We start from the raw sequence: 17,752 nt of genomic DNA, 5'->3' as shown, positions 1-17,752 counted from the left end.
AGCGGTCCGCCTCATGGGGGCAGACATGTTAAGATCACATTATTTATCAGTCTAATATAATAACTTTATCTCGCTAATGTTGTTATTGAGAACTAACCTGATTGCGGATAGATTTCTTTTAGTAAATAAAAACTTTGTGATGGCACTTTCTCATTATAGTTGTAATAAATTAAAAACCATGCAACATAAAAAACTGAGCACAAGTTGGAAATGCACTTTTTTTCTTTTTTACTAACGATTGTAATAATCCAAGCAATATATCCATGACATAACTTTAATATCTACTTGAAAGTCAAGTATTACACTGGCAATGCACCTGTTTTAATCACTTAATCCTACTCCTAACATTCTCCCAAAGGCGCATCCTGTATTCTGTCGGTGTTCTACTGCCCTCTTCAGGCATTATAATGCCATTACATTTAACGGCTTCTGACCGCTACTCAACAGCCTATAAATACAGAATTACCAAGATGTGATGTTATTCATGTCTCTTTAGGACAGATTTGATGAGTGACGAGAGACACAAGACACAATTAATTAGATCTTATAAAACATTTTGTCAGATCTTTAACAAAATACCATTAAAACGAAATAAATATTGTCACGTTAACAAGCCTAACTTTTTATTTAGACACGTTGTGCACTTTTTTTGGCTCATTGTGCACCTACAGAACAGTCCATTCCCCACGGTCAGTGTTTGAGGGCTCCTCCAACAGTCAGTCTCAGTGGGTGATGTTTGGTGAAATCTCACGCTTTGCTCCTGTTCCCTCACTGCGAGACCAGCGACACGCGGATAAACACTCGCGAGCCATGCGAATATAAAACTCTGCGACACAAACTCACGGCATGCTGCAGCAAATCTGACACATCTGATATATTTTACAATAAATTAGTGGATTATCGAAGTTATGCTATTTTCCCGGATCATCACAACAGCTTGAAAATGAACCCTCATTGCGCGCGCTGTGGGAAAATTGTCTACGCAACTGAGAAAGTGAACTGCCTGGACAAGGTATATATATTATATAGGCTATACTCTCTTATTTCCGATGCTTTTAAGGGAAAATGTCTACATTCTTGTCTATAGCGTTCTTTCATAATTATCTACCAAAAGCTTTATGTTTCCGTCTTCCCACATTTTACAGTATTGGCACAAAGGATGCTTCCATTGTGAAGTGTGTAAAATGACTCTCAACATGAACAACTACAAGGGATATGAGAAGAAGCCCTACTGCAACGCGTATGTTATTGTCAAAAATACTATACTTATATGTTCATACATTCTTTGGTAGCCTAATTTGAAGTCTTATAAAAAGTGTTCATACGTGTTTTTGATACGAGTAAGATATTTGAATATGATAGAGTCCAAAAGCCCAAAATGACTCGCCTCCTTTCTCCAAAAAGGCACTACCCAAAACAGACCTTTACAATTGTGACAGACACCCCTGAGAACCTACGGCTGAGACAGCAAAGCGAGCTCCAAAGTCAGGTAAGAGCACTTGTTCACTATGTGAGGTGTTGTAGCCTACATTGTAATCACAATATATTACACATGATAAAAATTAAATGTTAGAATACTGCTCAAAATCTAAAGGGGGGAATGTCTAGGGTAGAATAGTGTTATTTGTTGCTATTGGTAGAGAGACATTTCAAAGGGATAACATGAGACAAAATTGTTTATGCCTGTGTGAGTGTTTTGGCTGCCAGTGAGGGACTGGGTGTGATACTTTGAGGTCAGCATGGAGAAAAGCAAGGCAGCTGTCTACTCGGTGGTGCACGGGCCGATCCCCTCAGCTTCTCCACCTGGCAGCGCAAAAGATGCTGCCAAGTCCATACTGTGGCCGACCTAATCCTGGCATTATCACAGGATTCATTTTTCTGAAGTATTGGTCAACAAGCTGTGAAAATACATTTTGTGTATTTCATCTATTGCTCATACTTTGTGTTAGCGATCTGAAAAAAAAAAAAGCAACCATCCAGATCTCCCTTGCAACATGTTAGATTTAGCTGTATTTGGCCAAGCAGTCATTAGTGTGGCTCGCCAATGTATTAGATTTCTCTAATACATAAAATAAGTAAGCTTGACCAGAGTTCTTGTGGGGAGAAGAATTTATTGAAGGTAGTAGTGTAGCACAGTTCTTCAGCAGCGATGTTAGCATGTCGGCCTTCAAAGAATCTTAACCCAAAGTTCTGTCTGTGTGACAGAACTTTATACATGAAGACAAAAGGGCTACATACAATAGAAAACTGTTCTACTGAATCTGAATCTACTGAATCTACTCTGAGCAATGTTGTTTCTTTGGCATTCACACCCATCAGTTTCTCTAGGCCATACGTCTGTATGGGCCATTTGGTTCACACCTTTATAGACAGTTTCAGTTGATTGCATCTTGAGGCACAGTAACAATGTAAATGCATCTGACTAAAGTTAACTGAAAATACACATGATCTTTCAAACTGCATAATGCACTTAAAATCACCCAGAAAACCTTACCAATTCCCTGGTAAAATGGTTTTCTTGTTCTTCAGGTCAAGTACAGGAAGGATTTTGAACAGAGCAAGGGTCAGGGCTTCAAATTCGCCTTGGATACTCCAGAGCTGCAGAGACTGAGGAAGGCCCAGGATCAGATCAGTAATGTATGCTGGAAAATGTAGCTGAATGAAAAACACAAATATGTACACTTGATCAATTAGCGTCCAACACACATACTGTTCATAAGTTTGGGGTTGGTAAGATTTTGTGATGCTTTGGAAAGAAGTTACGCTCAACAAAGCTGCATTTAGTAATATTGTGAAATATTATTACCATTAAAACAATTATTTTCTATTGTAATATGTTTCAGTCTTCAGTGTCACATGATCCTTCAGAAATCATTCTAATATGCTGCTCAAGAAACATTTATCAATGTTGAAAACATTCAATACACATGCTGTACAGATATGCGATTAGAGGAGTGGCCTTTTCTTGGCTCCAGACTTATCTGAAGAATAGATCACAGTATGTCCACACCAATGGCACTGATTCCCAGCTGCTGACAATTACCTGCGGGTTGCCACAGGGGTCAGTGTTGGGTCCGTTTTTGTTTCTTATGTATATAAACGATCTTTGTTTAGTTTCAAAAACATCAAACCTTATTTTATTTGCTGATGACACCAGCATGCTTAGTTGTGGTAAAAATTAAGAAGCATTGATAGATATAGTAGAAAAACAATTATCATTGTTAAAGAAGTGGTTTGATTCTAATAAGTTAACCCTTAATTTAAATAAAACCAAATTTATAGTTTTCGGGAATCGTGCCATTAATGTGTGTATAAATTTAAGAATAAATGATACTGAGATAGAACGAGTGAATGAAATAAAATTGATTGGAGTATTTTTACAAAATAAGCTTAGCTGGAAGCCCCATATAAACTACATCAAGGCAAAGCTATGTAAATCTCTTGCAATAATATCCAAAGTTAAAGAACTTTTAAATGAATTTTTTTTATATATTTTTTACTGTTCCCTGGTATCTTAATCCAATAAGTATCATTCAAAAAAGAGCTATCCGCATTGTGAATAAAGTGGATTACAGGGCCCATACAAATGAGCTCTTCATTAAATTAAAAGCACTAAAATTGAAGGATTTGTATAATATAAGCCATAATAGGTCACCAGTGCATATCCAGGGATTGTTCCAAAAACGAGATTGTGTTTATAATTTCCGAAAGGAAGAAATGTTTCAAAAAACATATGTGAGAACGAGTGCAAAGCAGCATTGTGTTTCTTTTGTTGGGATTAATGTGTGGAGTAAGTTGGACCAAGAGCTAAAAGACTGTAAAACCTTAATTCAATTTAAAATTCTTTTGAAGAAATCAATTATAAAAAAATACATTGAGAATGGATGCTAAGGATGTAAATGGATGCTGGGGATGTTTTTTCTTTCTTTTGTTTTTCTTTCTTTTTTTCTTCTTTGTGACGATTTAGGGGAACAGAAAAAAAGGGAAAGGGAAAAGAGAAAAGAAGGGAGGGAAAAAGGGAAGAAAAAAAGGAGAAAAAAAAAAGTATAACTTCATGTATAAGACATTGGCAGCTTTACTGTTTATGTTTTGTAAATGCACTGGGATAGGCGCAATAAGCTTTTGCTTCTGCCTATTCCATTTCAGACTTTATGTTGATTTATTATTATTATTATTATTATTATACATTTTATTTATAGGCGCCTTTCTTGACACTCAAGGTCACCTTACATCAGGGGTGCCCAATCCTGCTCCTGGCGATCGACTGTCCTGCACAGTTCATCTCCAACCCTAATCAAACACACCTGCCTTTAATTTTCAAGTGATCCTGACGTGCTCTGAAGACCTTAATTGGTTGCTTCAGGTGTGTTTGATTAGGGTTGGAGATGAACTGTGCAGGACAGTCGATCGCCAGGAGCAGGATTGGGCACCCCTGCCTTACATCATCATCATCAACAACAATAACAATATTTAAAAACAATGAGATACAATACAATTAAAAGAAAATGCAGTTGTGGTCAAAGGGAGTAAGCTATTCTAAACAAATGAGTTTTGAGTTTGGATTTGAAAAGTGTGAGAGAATCAATATTACGGAGGTCCGGTGGAAGCGAATTCCAGAGCTGAGGAGCAGAGAAACTGAAAGCTCTACCTCCCATAGTAACAAGGCGGACACGGGGAACGGTGAAATGAATAGAAGAAGAGGATCTAAGAGTACGAACGTGTGTAGGTATATGGAGGAGATCAAAAAGATACGAAGGGGCTAGATTATGAATGACTTTAAAAGTAAGGAGAAGTATTTTATAGTTGATACGATAAATGATAGGGAGCCAATGGAGCTGTTGTAAAATAGGAGTGATGTGATGAATAGAAGGGGTACGAATAATGATACGAGCAGCTGAGTTTTGGACCAGTTGAAGTTTATGAAGAGTTTTATGTGGAAGGCCAAACAAAAGAGAATTACAATAATCTAAATGGGAGGTGACTAAGCTGTGAACAAGAATGGCAGTAGAGTGAGGCGTGAGGAAAGGACGCAGACGGTTGATATTACGAAGATGATAATAGGCAGACCGGGTAACATTATTAACATGAGATGTAAAAGAGAGGGTGCTATCGAAGATGACACCCAGTTTTATGTCATCATTTGTTAAATGTTTAAATGTCTGAATAAAATAAATCTGAATCTGAAATCTGAATACACATGCTGCTTAATATTTTTGTGGAAATTATCTTTTTTTTTTAATAAACTGAACTGTAGTATAAACATCACACTTGTATGTGCATGAAACGGGTGATATCTCCATTTTTGCAGGCAAAGTATCACAAGGATTTTGAGGCGTCAGGTTTGCATGGGGTCACTCAGGGAATGCGTGGAACGTACCTGGTACGCCCTCAGATGGCGCCTAACCATGAGACGGTGGGAAACAGCACACACAAGGGTGTCCATCAGTGCATCATGGAGATGGATCGAAGACCTGGTGTCATTGTGGGTAAGTTCACTAATGTGAGATGCTCACACTTGGTAGTACAACCTAAAAAAGGGGGAAAAGAACAACAAAACAGTATACTAGCTCTAAATATAAATATTACCATTGAAGATCAAGATCATCCTGGTGATTGTGTTTTAGCACCTGTTCTTCCTGGTGCCTACTATTCCAGTGGCCACAGCTACATGCATCAGACCAGCATGCATTCACTGAGGTCAATGCAGCTGAGGTCACAACACAGGAGTATGGTGAGTCCTCATTTTTCTGGCATATATAGTCATATTATCTGACACCATGCTTTTGATTAAGAATGCATTCAGTAGTGTAAAATACTTACTATTGATGCACTCAAACTTGGGTCACCAGACTGTGTACAGGGCCCTGTATGACTACGCGGCGCAGGATTACGATGAGGTGTCATTCCGGGATGGTGACATCATTCAGAACGTGCAGCCGATCGACGAAGGCTGGATGTATGGAACGGTACAGCGGACGGGGAGATCAGGTATGCTGCCTGCCAACTACGTAGAGGGCATTCGCTAGGTGTCCTACACCTCAAATGAAACGGCGTATCTGAATTGTTCATAGGCATCAAATGTTTGTAAACAGTCAAAGGTACAGCTCGTTTTTAACAGTGCTGATTGTCCCACTTTGTAAGTGTTTATAATGTTATGTAATTTCTGCTATTTTGTTACTGTTCAAAAGTTTGAGGTCAATAAGATTTTTTTTTTATAAAGAAATGTATATTTCTATTAAACGACATTTATAATGTTACAAAAGGTTTCCATTTTCAAATAAATGCTGTTCTTTTTAACTTTCTATTTAGTCCTGATTAAAAAAAAATCAGTTTATATAAAAAAAATGATTAAGCAGCACAACTTTTTTCACAATTGATAAATAGAAATGTTTCTTGAGCAGAAAATCAGCATCTTAGAATGATTTCTGAAGGATCATGTGACACTGAAGACTGGATACAATAGAATATACAATAGAAAAGTTATCTTAAATTGTTATTATTTCATAATATTACTGTGTTGACATTTGAAATAAATGCAGCATTGATGTGCGTAAGAGGCTTCTTTAAAAAAAAAAAAGTTTTCAGTGACAGTAACATGTACTTACTATAGTAATAACAGTAAAAATATATAAAAAAATATATGCATAATTACAAGTAACTAACCCTAAACCAAAGGCTACCCTAACCGTAACCCTATAGTAAGTAGTACATGTAGTTAATAATTATTACCAAGTACTTATTTGTGTACTTACACAGTAACAATGTCACTGAAATAAAGTAATACCAAAAAATCTTACCAGCCCGAACTTTTGAATGGTAGTGTACTTAATGCAATGTTAAATGTACAAGATGTAAAGAGAATGTGTATGTAAAATGTAAAGAGGTTTTTGCCACTTAAATACGCATAACTTTTAACAGCATGTTGCCTTGTAAAACATGAATATTTGTGTAAACTGTTCTGCACAATGTATATTAAATGTTCCATTACAGCAAAAATGTAATCGATTTGTCAGTCTAAAATAAAACATGACATTTAACCTACTAGTCAAGCAGTATGATCAGAGAAAAATATAAGTTTATTAAAAAGAATACTTTTAATAAACGTTTCAAAAACATTTACATACAGATGTTTATAGAGTTGTCAGTCGAGTTCCCAGCTTCAATACTGGTACCATGTAACCTCAGTTCACCTTCATCCGAACCGCTTTCATTTTCATTTCTTCTTTTTGACAGCCTTCTCCTTGCGCTTTTTCAAATGCTTTGGAACTTTAGTTTTTCTTTTCTCCCTCTGAGCTTCTTTAACCAATTTCTTTCTTTCCTGAAAGACAGAAATACCAGCTTATTCTTAACCACCGAACACAATTCATCTGTGTGACATTTTCTGTTCCCAGTAGGTACCTTTCTGTCCAGTTGTGCTTCCTCACTGAGGTTGCCAACCTCCTGTGTCTCTTCCCCTTCTGATTTCTCCTCTTCATCTTCATCATCATCCTCCTCTTCGTCAGAGCTTGAGCCATCATCTTTTGTGGAGTCTTCCAATATCGACGGTACCTGCCAAAAAAAAAAAAAAAAAAAATCAGCAACAGCATTTTTAATCTGATTTCACATTGTCATGACGTTTGAGTTTGGCGACGGCTGTTGTTTATATACTCGGCCTTAATCCTCCCACATGCCATGTAGGCAAAGAAAACTCCAAAGAGAATTATGCAAAGACTTAGTGGATGCATTAATAGCAAAAACAAATCTTGGCCACATAAGGTGTCTTAAACTTAATCTTGAATATACCAAATGGTCTTTTTAAAAACAAACTCACCTTTTGCACACCAGAAAGGTCCTTCCTGAGGCCTGTCACTGTCTGGTATAGGATCTGTAATGGAAAAGCATCATTTCAACAACTTTTATCAATTCTCACGCCATTAATCAATTGTTCATTCAGGATGACAAGACGTACATTTTCAGAGTGTGTATCTTCAGAAGAATGCTCCTCCTTGTTCCTCAACATTGTGTCCACATCCCTCTCATAATGGGTGACTTCATTAAGTGTGCGTGGAATATAGGCTCTCTTAAACACCTGTTTTGAATTGAGACATCCACATGCAAGTTGTTAGACAGGGTTCCCACACCAATTATTTTCATGACTTTTCCAGTTTCATGATTAAAAAAAAATATTTTATAGTGATAGCCGGGAGTTTCCATTTATATGAAACCTTGGAATTCAAACAATGCTATTTATTTAACAATGTCAAACATCTCCAGTACTACTATCAATACTGGTATTTATATACATTTATTTATATATATCAGGGCTCAACATTAACGCTTGTCCGGGACAAGTGGATTTTTTGAAGTAAAAGAATTTGACTTGCCCGAACAAACAAGTAGCCTGATTAAAACGTCAATAAAATAAATAAACCAACTAGTGAATCACTAAAACGAGAGAATGATTCTGATTTCATTACATTTATTGCAAGTTGCGATCGATAGTAAATAATAAATGTATTACTGACGGTAACAAGGTTGCGCTGTGCAGCCTCTCAAAGAGAAATTAAACAAATGAGCGCAGCACACACAAAAGAAACTCATTTAACAACACACTGCTGATTAAAATTCAAAATGGAGTTTATATTTTTGACATATGATACAGTTCTCACACGACGAATGCTGTTTTCCTGAATACCATTACGATTGAAAATGTGACACTGACAGTTCAATAAACAGTTCAAATTAAGTCACTTACATTTTAGACGCAATATTGACTTTTTCTGTTCTGTTTCAGCAGCGAAAATAGTTCCAAACAAAGATCGCAGCAGAACCATAGCGCATTTCACAGCAACACTCACCCGTGTTTTCATTACTGAATGATGCAGAAGGTGCAGAAATGACAATATGCAGATTTAAATATATCAAAGCTGATTGAACACTGATGAGAATATTGCTTCAGAATAAATTATATTTACAACAATTGTTTTTTTCCGGACAAGCAACTTCATTTTATTTACAGTTCATTTTAATTTGACTAAACTTACTTCAGTTATTTGCCAAAGAAACATTTCAAATTTTTTTTTGTGTAGTGTACATTTTTCAAGTTAAGTTTTTCTTTGAATATTTACATTTTATTTGTTTTATTTTAATTAATTACAACTATTTTGAATCATTTACGTTAAAAATAACAACATTGGCTTTTTCTCTACACACACTCACAAAGAGTAATATCCAGCCAATTAAATATTTTAAAGCGGGGCAAAACCTGACTTTTTTTTTTTTTTTACTATTTTACATATTTTAAAAGTAAATCATATTAAATTTACTACAGAAAGACTTTAATGACATTTTCATTTTCCAGGCCTGCAAATCGCAATTTAAAAATGCGACATATTTGTCCATGACTTAGGAAACTCTGGAAGTTAGGACGGGGAGACAAAATGTTAAGAACTGTTAAAAGTAAGTGCACCTCCTCATGAACTTTGTCCTGATTGGATCTTTCCTCTGCAGTTCTTTCAGACGCTATCTCCATGGCCTGCAGATAAACCACAAACATTAGTCAAAATACAATTTTAGATCAACACTACAACACATATGCACACAAATAAATCAAGTTTGATAAGATTGTACAATAATCAGGAGAAAGAGAAACACTGTAAAAGACTAATGATAACAATAACTGACCTTGTCCAAGTACTGATTAATGTTGTCACTTGTGATGGAGGGGTCCGTGACAAACTCAAACAGCTCACGTACAGTCATAACTGCTACATTATGTTTTTGGAAAAAGTCTGAGGGAGTAAAAAAGTTAATTAGAATCTAAAAAAAAAATGTTTGTTCATATTAATATTAATAATGTATTTGCTAACCATGAGGTTGCACATGCTTACCGTTGACGTTGCTGCAATCTTTGCGAAGAAACTCCAGAGCATGAGGGTGATCGTGCTCAACAGACTGAGAGACGTCGATAATATAAGCATCTCCGTTATGATACCTAAAACAACCATGTACAACTGAACATCAACAAACATTACCTGATACTTGGAAACCATGTGTGCATAATATAAAGTCAGCTTACAGAATATTGAACTCGCTAAGGTCAGCGTGAACCAGATGAGCTTCATTGTACATTATTCTCATGTCCTGGATGATCTGCAGGTAGAGCTCCCGGGCTTTGGATTCAGAAAGGACAGCATTCTTCAGTAGAGGTGCAGGCCTGAGAAACACACAAACAAGATCACTTGAAAACTGGATCAGAATGATCTGTATTTGGAAATCCCATGTTTTGCTATCCAGGTAATACATTTATTTTTTCTGCCAGTTTTTCAAAGCAAAATTGGATTGGATCACCCTGATCCAGATACACACTTTTTCCAGATTACCAAATCCGGATTACTATTGCTCTCAATGGGATCACATATCACAATGTAGGCTACTAGCAATGTAAAAAAACAACAGGTAGAATAGTCAATGTGGAGTCACTTTAGGCGTTTTTATTTGAAGGGAAAGAACAGCACAGCAAAACAATACAAACATTTTAAATTTCCTTTAAACAGTCGGATCCTTTACGGAGCCATTAAAGGGACATGCTGATGGAAAAAATACTAGATAAAAAATATTTAAATTTTTGCAATGCATTCACCCAAGAAACTGAGTTTGCTTGCAAAGACCTGAGAAGTTTTACGATCATATGCAAAATATTTGCGAAAAGCAGTAAAAGATAATTTTTCCTCCCATCACCATTTCCCTTAAAGCCCGGGACACACCAAGCCGACGGTCGGCCGACTAAGTGTGTTTCGCACCGTCGGCTGAAATTGGTCCTCATCGGCTTTGCCTGATTCGACATGTTGGCCGTCGGTGAGAGAGAGAACTCTGATTGGCTGTTCAGCTTAGTGAACAAGTCAGTGCACGAGAATAATAGCAAAACAGCGAGCAAAGAAGTCAAAACGGTACAGATAGAAGGCTGTTCTAATGTTACTAGTGTTCCTTGGCGAATATTTCAATATCAACATGAGCGGAGTGGAACAAAGAAAGTGTTTAGCAGGACTGATATTCAAAACGGTAAGCACGCACTGCTTTGTTTATGGTTTGTGTATCTGTAGCCTGCAGCGTCGGTTTCCCTTTTTGAATGACGAATAGATGAATATATCTGCAGAAATAGACAGTTGTCTCATTTACACGCAGGCGCAGAACGCGCATTCTAGCTGACTGTCGGCTGTAGTTCTCTCGGTGTGTTCATGTGTAGCTTTTTCCCGCGATGCGAGGCGACAACACAGTCGGCTTTCATCAGCGCTAGTTCTTTGGCGTCGGTTTGGTGTGTTTCGGGTTAAGGGGCTCCATAGCCTCTCATCTGACCCACAACAAATTAATAAAAACAAATATACATGCCATTGTTAGAAACAATTTTTGACTGGTTCATCTCTGAAGATTGTGTCAACATAGTTTATAAACTATGTGATAAAAAAAAAAAAAACTATTTAAATTAAATAAATTATTTTAGTTTGATATAGACAGCTGTTTGGGGATTTATTTATGGCACCAAAATCTCTTTTCTACTTTACTGTAGGCTACTGAAAGGCTTAATAGGTAGCCTAATGTCTACTTCTAACTTATTACTTCAACAGGTAAACTAATCAAGAGCAAAATAAATAAATATGTACGTGTATATATTACATGATACAAATGTTGTATCAGTTTCGATACAGTTTTAAAGTCATTACATTTGTGTTCCTGAAATCTACCCTTCTGCTGGGATCAGCAAAATTCTTTGGATCAAAGGTATCCCGATCTTACTAAAAAGTTTTTGTAAGATCCAGATCAAAACTAAGATTGGATTTTGTGATCCAATCCTTTTTTTCTTCTGAACAACCCACTCATGATTTGACCCAATCCGATCAGATAACTTTTGAACAACTGGGCCCTGGAGTATCATCTAGGAAAAGTTGAAAACCTTGAAACAATAGAAGTATTGGTGTATCTGTAAATGCCTACATACATGTCATCTCGACCGATGAAGCTCATGACGAGGACGTGGCTCCGCAACATGATGGGCTCTGGACTGAGAATCTGTGCAGTCTGTAATCTTGATGTAAAATGCATTCACATCAGTGATAAAAGCCAACATCATAAAATAGGTTCATGAAAGAAAAAAAGAAAAGGCATAATAATGCTCACCTGATCAAGTTTCTCATTTCCTTCTCGGCCCAAGTGCGCACCATTTTTCTAGGATTGCCCTTGCAATAGCCATGGCGGAACCTAAAACGTATTTCAACATAGAAATTTACTTTCCAATGGCACACATCAAGGCAGCTAAATAGGACTAAAGGCCTGAAAAAAGATGTACGTCTCACCTGAACTCTCCGCTGACATATTTATCTCTGTCTTTGAATAGCAGAATTGACGTTTTGTATATTTTAATGGCTCTGCTTTCTCCTTTAACAGTAGTTGCATGATAGACATTTGCCTGCATTAGAGAAATAAAAAAAATAGAATGGCACAAGAAAACATTAACATTAGTTCTTAGTAAAATGACTGACACAGACACAATAACCCAAATGTATCAAATAATGCAATACATAATTTTTTTCCATTCAGACAAACTTGCCTCTTTGCCTGTGCTGATACAGCCATTGATCTCCGAAATGACGCCTCTGCTGAGCATTTTGAACAGAATCATACGTGTACGGGGGTCCAAAACCTGTGGGGTCACATACAAATATCACACTGAAAAGTGCATCAATTACAACACTGGAGTTCAAGTGAAATCAGCACATATGAAGCTTGAGCAAACATACCTGTTCAACCGTAGCTCTGTCTGATTTGTCCTTTACTCGAAACCTGCAGAAATGTATGCGATTCTTAAGATTTAAAAACTTAAACCTGAATGGAAATCATATCCGAGATAGTCTTATTATTGTTAACAAAAAAGTCAAACTAAAACTATTAAAAATAGTTGAGATAAAAATATAAACATTAGATGAAAAACTGAAACACTAAAACTACACTAAAAACTACATTTAAGCAAAATAGAAATATGAAAATATAAAAATAAAGGCCAATTTAAAAGATTAATGAATACTATAATAGTACATCTGAGGTTAGGATTACATACGTGTCTGCTTCTCTCTGCTTTTGCATCAAAGTGACTTTATTGATCACAGAATCAGCATAGCTCAGTTTATCTGTAAAACAGAGACTTAATTCAAACAGAGAATAATGAATGCATTTTTTACTGTAGAAGATACATCTGTAGTACACACATATAGCTTTTCTCTCATTTTCCTCATTTCATTGGTAGTTCAAATTAATAAAAAGCTTACCGAGGTTTATTTTGTTTTCATATTTCCTCAAGACCTTGTCTGATGGAGTGGACATTTTAATGGACTTATTATTAGAGCTTTGACGGTTAGCCTGGTGGGGGAAAAAACAAAGAACATGCAAATAATGCAACATACAGTAATTTAATCGAAGCAAATTACTAGAAACACCATGTTTGTCGTCAACGATGGGATTCTTTGGCCTTGTGATGATGTGCGGCCATAATCCTTCAAAAATGAATAATTTACCTGTGGATTATTCCCAGTTCTCATCGCAGTGTAGCGCTTTGTAAAGTCTCTTCCTCCTGAATCATTCCAATCCCATTCATCGTCCTCTTCATCATCATCATAGTCGTAGTCCTCCTCATTTTCACCTTGCGTGTCATTTTCAAAGGATTGTAAAGTAACTTCATGGAGTCGGTTCTCCAGCGAGGGCTTGTCAGGGACGCGACTGATTTCAGCCTCACTGTGAAATACCACACATTGCCTTCACGTTACCAAAGCAGTCACATTAACTCCAGTTTGTACCTCTGAAAGATGATACCCGTTCAAAGCTTCACAAAACTTGACGCAATAAACATACAAGATTATATACTATTTTGTTAATATATGATCAATTATTGTATCATTCACTGCTGTCGTCTAAATCATTATCACAATACATGTACACATATTAGTATATTCATTGTTTTTCCGCGATCGTGGTACCCTGTTATATGACTGACAGTCTGTCTCTATCAATTGAAGTGAATCAAGTTTCAAACCTTCCCGTTTCGTTAGCGTCATCAAACTGCCCTGGTACAACCTGATACATCGCGATGGAAAAAGAGGGGAAATTCGTCTAAATCCTTGAAATATATCTCAACTAAAAAGGGAATGTAAGGGAGTTTACCAACTACTATCAATACACGCTTATCGCTTACATGCATACAGTACACACGCACGCCAGCACACTCACTTCCGGCAACGTGGGTAAGGGTGCTGAGAAGGCTCAGAGAGAAACGGTGACGCCAAAATTACACTGGATTCCAATAAAAGTCTTTGTGGATTAATTTTTGTACTTGTTGTATACTTATGGTATTATTGTAGTTTTGGTTGATTTCTAGAGCATTGCCAAGCAGTCAGAAATGTACCATTTTAAACAAAAATGTATTAACATGTAGTAACACTGGTGGTACATCTTTGTTTAAATTGATAAATTAACAAAATAAATCTTTATTGTCCCCAGTCACATTACTGAAATAAAACTAAATGTGGAAACTTTTTGACTGTTTTAAGTTTTAATTGAGAAAAAAAAAATGTTGACAACTTAATTTCTAACTCTTTCTTAGTGTACATTTAGCCTATTGATCGGTTGATTTATTCGCTTTACATGGTTGAAAAAGCAAAATTAACAAGTTGCCTACATCTGAATTGATCTGACAGATATTTGCAATCCATCTGACAAACATGATCACTGATAATGATGACATTACAATTTCTTGCAGAAAAGGTTTGGTACAATGAAGCCTATCCATACTGTGAGCACTCTTTACTGTGTAGTTAACAGATCTTTTGTTTTATATATCAGATAGATTACATAGATAAATGCGGATTTTCAAAAAGCCCCTGAGAAAGAGAATAACTGAGAAATTCAATTTAGATTAACATGCAAAATCAATATTTTTATAATTATAAAGTCAAACCCATCAAATTATACACTATGGTTCAATGATCTCAAATAAACGTATAGTTGAATTGGTTGAAGGTTTCATTAGCAGACAAACAAAAAGACACACAAAAGATGTAATTATCCAAAGCATCCTAATGTACAAAGTATCCAAAAATGTAGAGAACCTCACAATCTCAAAGAAGTTCAACAACATTCATCTTTTTGATTCTCCTCGCTGCACAAATTGGATTCTACATGGCTTTTCAAAATTACAACCACATGTTTTAGACTGATCAATAAATACCTGCATAAAATGTTCAGTGTTTTCTGTCCATATAGCTGTGCACACCCTCATGCACTTGTACAAATTTACAAGTACAAAAATCATTACGCACACACAAAGAAATAAAAAAAGAAAATGTGTTTCAACAAATATAAAGACCAGTTAATTTACAATGTTTCTTAAGTTGGCTTTAAATCCAAAGGCTTGCAGCTGTCAAAATGAATAAAAACATACTTGTAAATATTTTGCCACTGCGAGGCCTTTAGTCAAATCCACTGAATCTCACATGACGTCTTGTGTGGGCATCAGGCCTTATCAAAGTCACTCTATTGCAACAACTAGTATAAAACTATGTGAATTGTTTTTTGTTTGTTTTTTAACACTCTTTAACAAATATTGAATAAAGAAGTTTGATTTTTAGTGTGAACACCAGTGTTGAAGTCAAAGTGAATCATATGGAGTTCCAGTACAAACACAGAATCCAAAAAGGCAAACACAAATCACACTTTAAAGATACATAAAATGTACTCATTCGATACATACTGTGTGATTCTCAGAAGCACTCTTCTCTCGGATGCACAGGCCTTACAATATAATACTTCACACTCTTAGACACCAGAAGGCGCTGTTTCAAGACTTCCAGCCATTTATACACGTTGTCTGCATCATTTGTCAATGAGGCTCAAAGATGGAGGATAATATACATAGAATAGGCAAATATTGCCAACAAAACTGATTGGCCGATGATCACCCAAAATAAAAATTACAGAGCTAAACAGCAATTCCATCCAAAATGTATTCAGCCAATCTTGATAATGAAAATAAGTCAGGCACTTCAGCTCTTCAATTCCACAAGAAAAAAAGAAAAAGAAATCAAACAAATTCCATACAGACACTAAAAACATACAGAAATTGACTTAAGAATAATACATTTTAATGCTGATACATAAATCTTCTGTTCATCATATAAATGCTTCTAATTGATTGATATAAAGGTTTATATGATTCATTAAAAATCATATAAATAGGATTAAAATTGCTACTGTCCATTTGTGTTTATCCAGATTTTTAGAAAAAAAAAAAAAAGCATTAAGGCATCAAGAGAAGAATCACTGTGCTTTAGAAACTGTTCTCCAGCCTTCATCTTTCATGCATACTGTATTATAAGACACATATCAGCAAAGGCCAGGCTTTGTAACTCCTAGTGTTTGTGGAAGCTTCATAAACTATGGCACAAAATCAACACAGTGAATTTTCTCTTCACTGAACAGGCGTCTCTGTCATTTCCTGAGCCGCTGTACAGCTATGGACACTGATTTTCGCAGGTTCTGGGTCACAGCCTGATTGGGCCTCTACTGAGACAACTAACGGTTCCTCAGTTTGATGCTCCTCCGGTTCAGCCCCATCAGGCTGAGGTTCTTTGGGAGGTTCTTCAGAAGAATTCATCTCCATAGATGTATCTTCAGGAAGCTGCTTCTCTTTAAGGTCCTCCATGTGTCCATCACTCTCTTCTTTTTGGGACACTCCAGCTTTCTCACATTCATTCTCACTCTGGATTGGAGCTGTTGCTTCACTTTCACTTTCAGATGAACACCTGATCTCTTTTCCCTCCAGCACTCCGCCGTCATCTCTTGCTCCATCCATTTCTTCGTTCATTTCTGCCTCATCGGTCCCTTTTTCATCCGTGGGTTTCTGGTGGACACGCTGGTGCCTCACCAGACTGTGCTTCAGGGTGAAGGTACGATGGCAGGTTTGGCACTTATAAGGTCGCTCACCTACAACAAAAAGGTAATTTTATGTGTATCAGCTTTATATTTGTCTCTTTTTATTGAAAGGTATAATTGGCAAGTATGGCAAATAACAACAAGGCTATGTTCACGCTGCTTAGTGCTCTATTCTGATTTATTGCTCAGATCCTTCAGATTTTTTGTTTGGCTGTTAATTTTCTTTTTTTAATGCAGCCAATATCAGATTGGAGTGTGAACAAAAGAACAAAGTTGGCCCTCAGGATTTAATAGAGCTTTCAACGTAATACTTTCGAGTTTTAATACCTCACTTTCCCCAACTGACCACCTTCGCAGATGTCTTTCATAAAAACTGAGTGACCAAAGTCATAACTACTGCCTCGCATCAGTGCAGAATTGAGCGAATGTTGATCTAGAGCAGGGGTGTCCAATCCTGCTCCTGGAGGGACACTGTCCTGCAAAGTTTAGCTCCAACCCCAATTAAACACACCTGAACCAGCTAATCAAGGTATTACTAGGCTTACTAGAAACTTCCAGGTAGTTGTGTTGAGGCAAGTTGTAACTAAACTCTGCAGAACAGTGGCCCTCAAGGACAGAGTTTGGACACCCTTGATCTAGAGTGATATACAAATCGCACAAATTCCGATTGGACTGTTCAGACTGACTTCGCATTGCAAAACATCAGACCTGTATCTGATTTCGGACTACATATGGAAGTGTCTTAAATCAAAATTGAAAAGATCAGATGCCATGTGGTTTGTGCTGTTTACACTGACAA

At 36.5% G+C, this 17,752-nt stretch overlaps 3 protein-coding genes across 6 annotated transcripts in view; 1 reads left to right on the top strand and 2 right to left on the bottom strand.

Moving 5' to 3' along the window:
• Nucleotides 1–718: 718 nt before the first annotated feature.
• nebl (nebulette) lies at nt 719–6,625 on the top strand (the record flags this gene model as incomplete). 2 transcript variants are annotated; one of them, XM_084118947.1, is made up of 7 exons in its annotated part: nt 719–1,012; nt 1,146–1,240; nt 1,405–1,489; nt 2,530–2,637; nt 5,309–5,486; nt 5,625–5,731; nt 5,850–6,625. In XM_084118947.1, exons 1-7 carry the CDS (start codon nt 944–946, stop codon nt 6,024–6,026), a joined length of 819 nt encoding a protein of 272 aa, XP_083975073.1. In that variant the 5' UTR covers nt 719–943. The 2 variants fall into 2 exon arrangements, with proteins under 2 accessions (XP_083975073.1, XP_083975074.1); XM_084118948.1 differs by lacking the exon at nt 2,530–2,637 and having other exon boundaries at nt 800–1,012; nt 5,850–6,026.
• Nucleotides 6,626–7,055: 430 nt separating this feature from the next.
• On the bottom strand, nt 7,056–14,260 carry riok1 (RIO kinase 1 (yeast)). The gene is made up of 17 exons (XM_084118946.1): nt 14,060–14,260; nt 13,545–13,761; nt 13,299–13,389; nt 13,091–13,160; nt 12,774–12,816; nt 12,584–12,676; nt 12,330–12,442; nt 12,154–12,234; nt 11,975–12,061; nt 10,058–10,195; nt 9,870–9,973; nt 9,664–9,770; nt 9,449–9,514; nt 7,949–8,068; nt 7,811–7,864; nt 7,399–7,548; nt 7,056–7,318 (listed from the first exon to the last, which is right to left on the bottom strand). Exons 1-17 carry the CDS (start codon nt 14,107–14,109, stop codon nt 7,214–7,216), a joined length of 1,689 nt encoding a protein of 562 aa, XP_083975072.1. The 5' UTR covers nt 14,110–14,260; the 3' UTR covers nt 7,056–7,213.
• A 678-nt stretch (nt 14,261–14,938) lies between these two features.
• Nucleotides 14,939–17,752, bottom strand: part of rreb1b (ras responsive element binding protein 1b) — a 38,713-nt gene continuing 35,899 nt past the window's right edge. For all 3 annotated transcript variants that reach the window (XM_084118945.1, XM_084118943.1, XM_084118944.1), the window contains one exon: nt 14,939–17,004. In XM_084118945.1, the coding sequence (XP_083975071.1) occupies nt 16,490–17,004 (515 nt within the window). In that variant the 3' untranslated portion in view covers nt 14,939–16,489. The remainder of the gene's footprint in view (nt 17,005–17,752) is intronic.

Source organism: Abramis brama, assembly GCF_963993115.1.
Source record: "Abramis brama genome assembly, chromosome: 7".
Lineage (NCBI taxonomy): Eukaryota > Metazoa > Chordata > Actinopteri > Cypriniformes > Leuciscidae > Abramis > Abramis brama.
The sequence above is the reverse complement of the archived record's forward strand: the minus strand, read 5'-3'. Positions and strand labels throughout refer to the sequence as shown.

Excerpts from the sequence above, each read along its gene's own strand:
- riok1 (XM_084118946.1), bottom strand. The coding sequence starts at position 14,109 with ATGTATCAGGTTGTACCAGGGCAGTTTGATGACGCTAACGAAACGGGA. Across the intron at positions 13,161-13,298 it reads TGAAAACAAAATAAACCTCG|ATAAACTGAGCTATGCTGAT; the intron begins GTAAGCTTTTTA and ends TCTGTTTTACAG. Across the intron at positions 12,235-12,329 it reads TATGTCAGCGGAGAGTTCAG|GTTCCGCCATGGCTATTGCA; the intron begins GTGAGACGTACA and ends AATACGTTTTAG.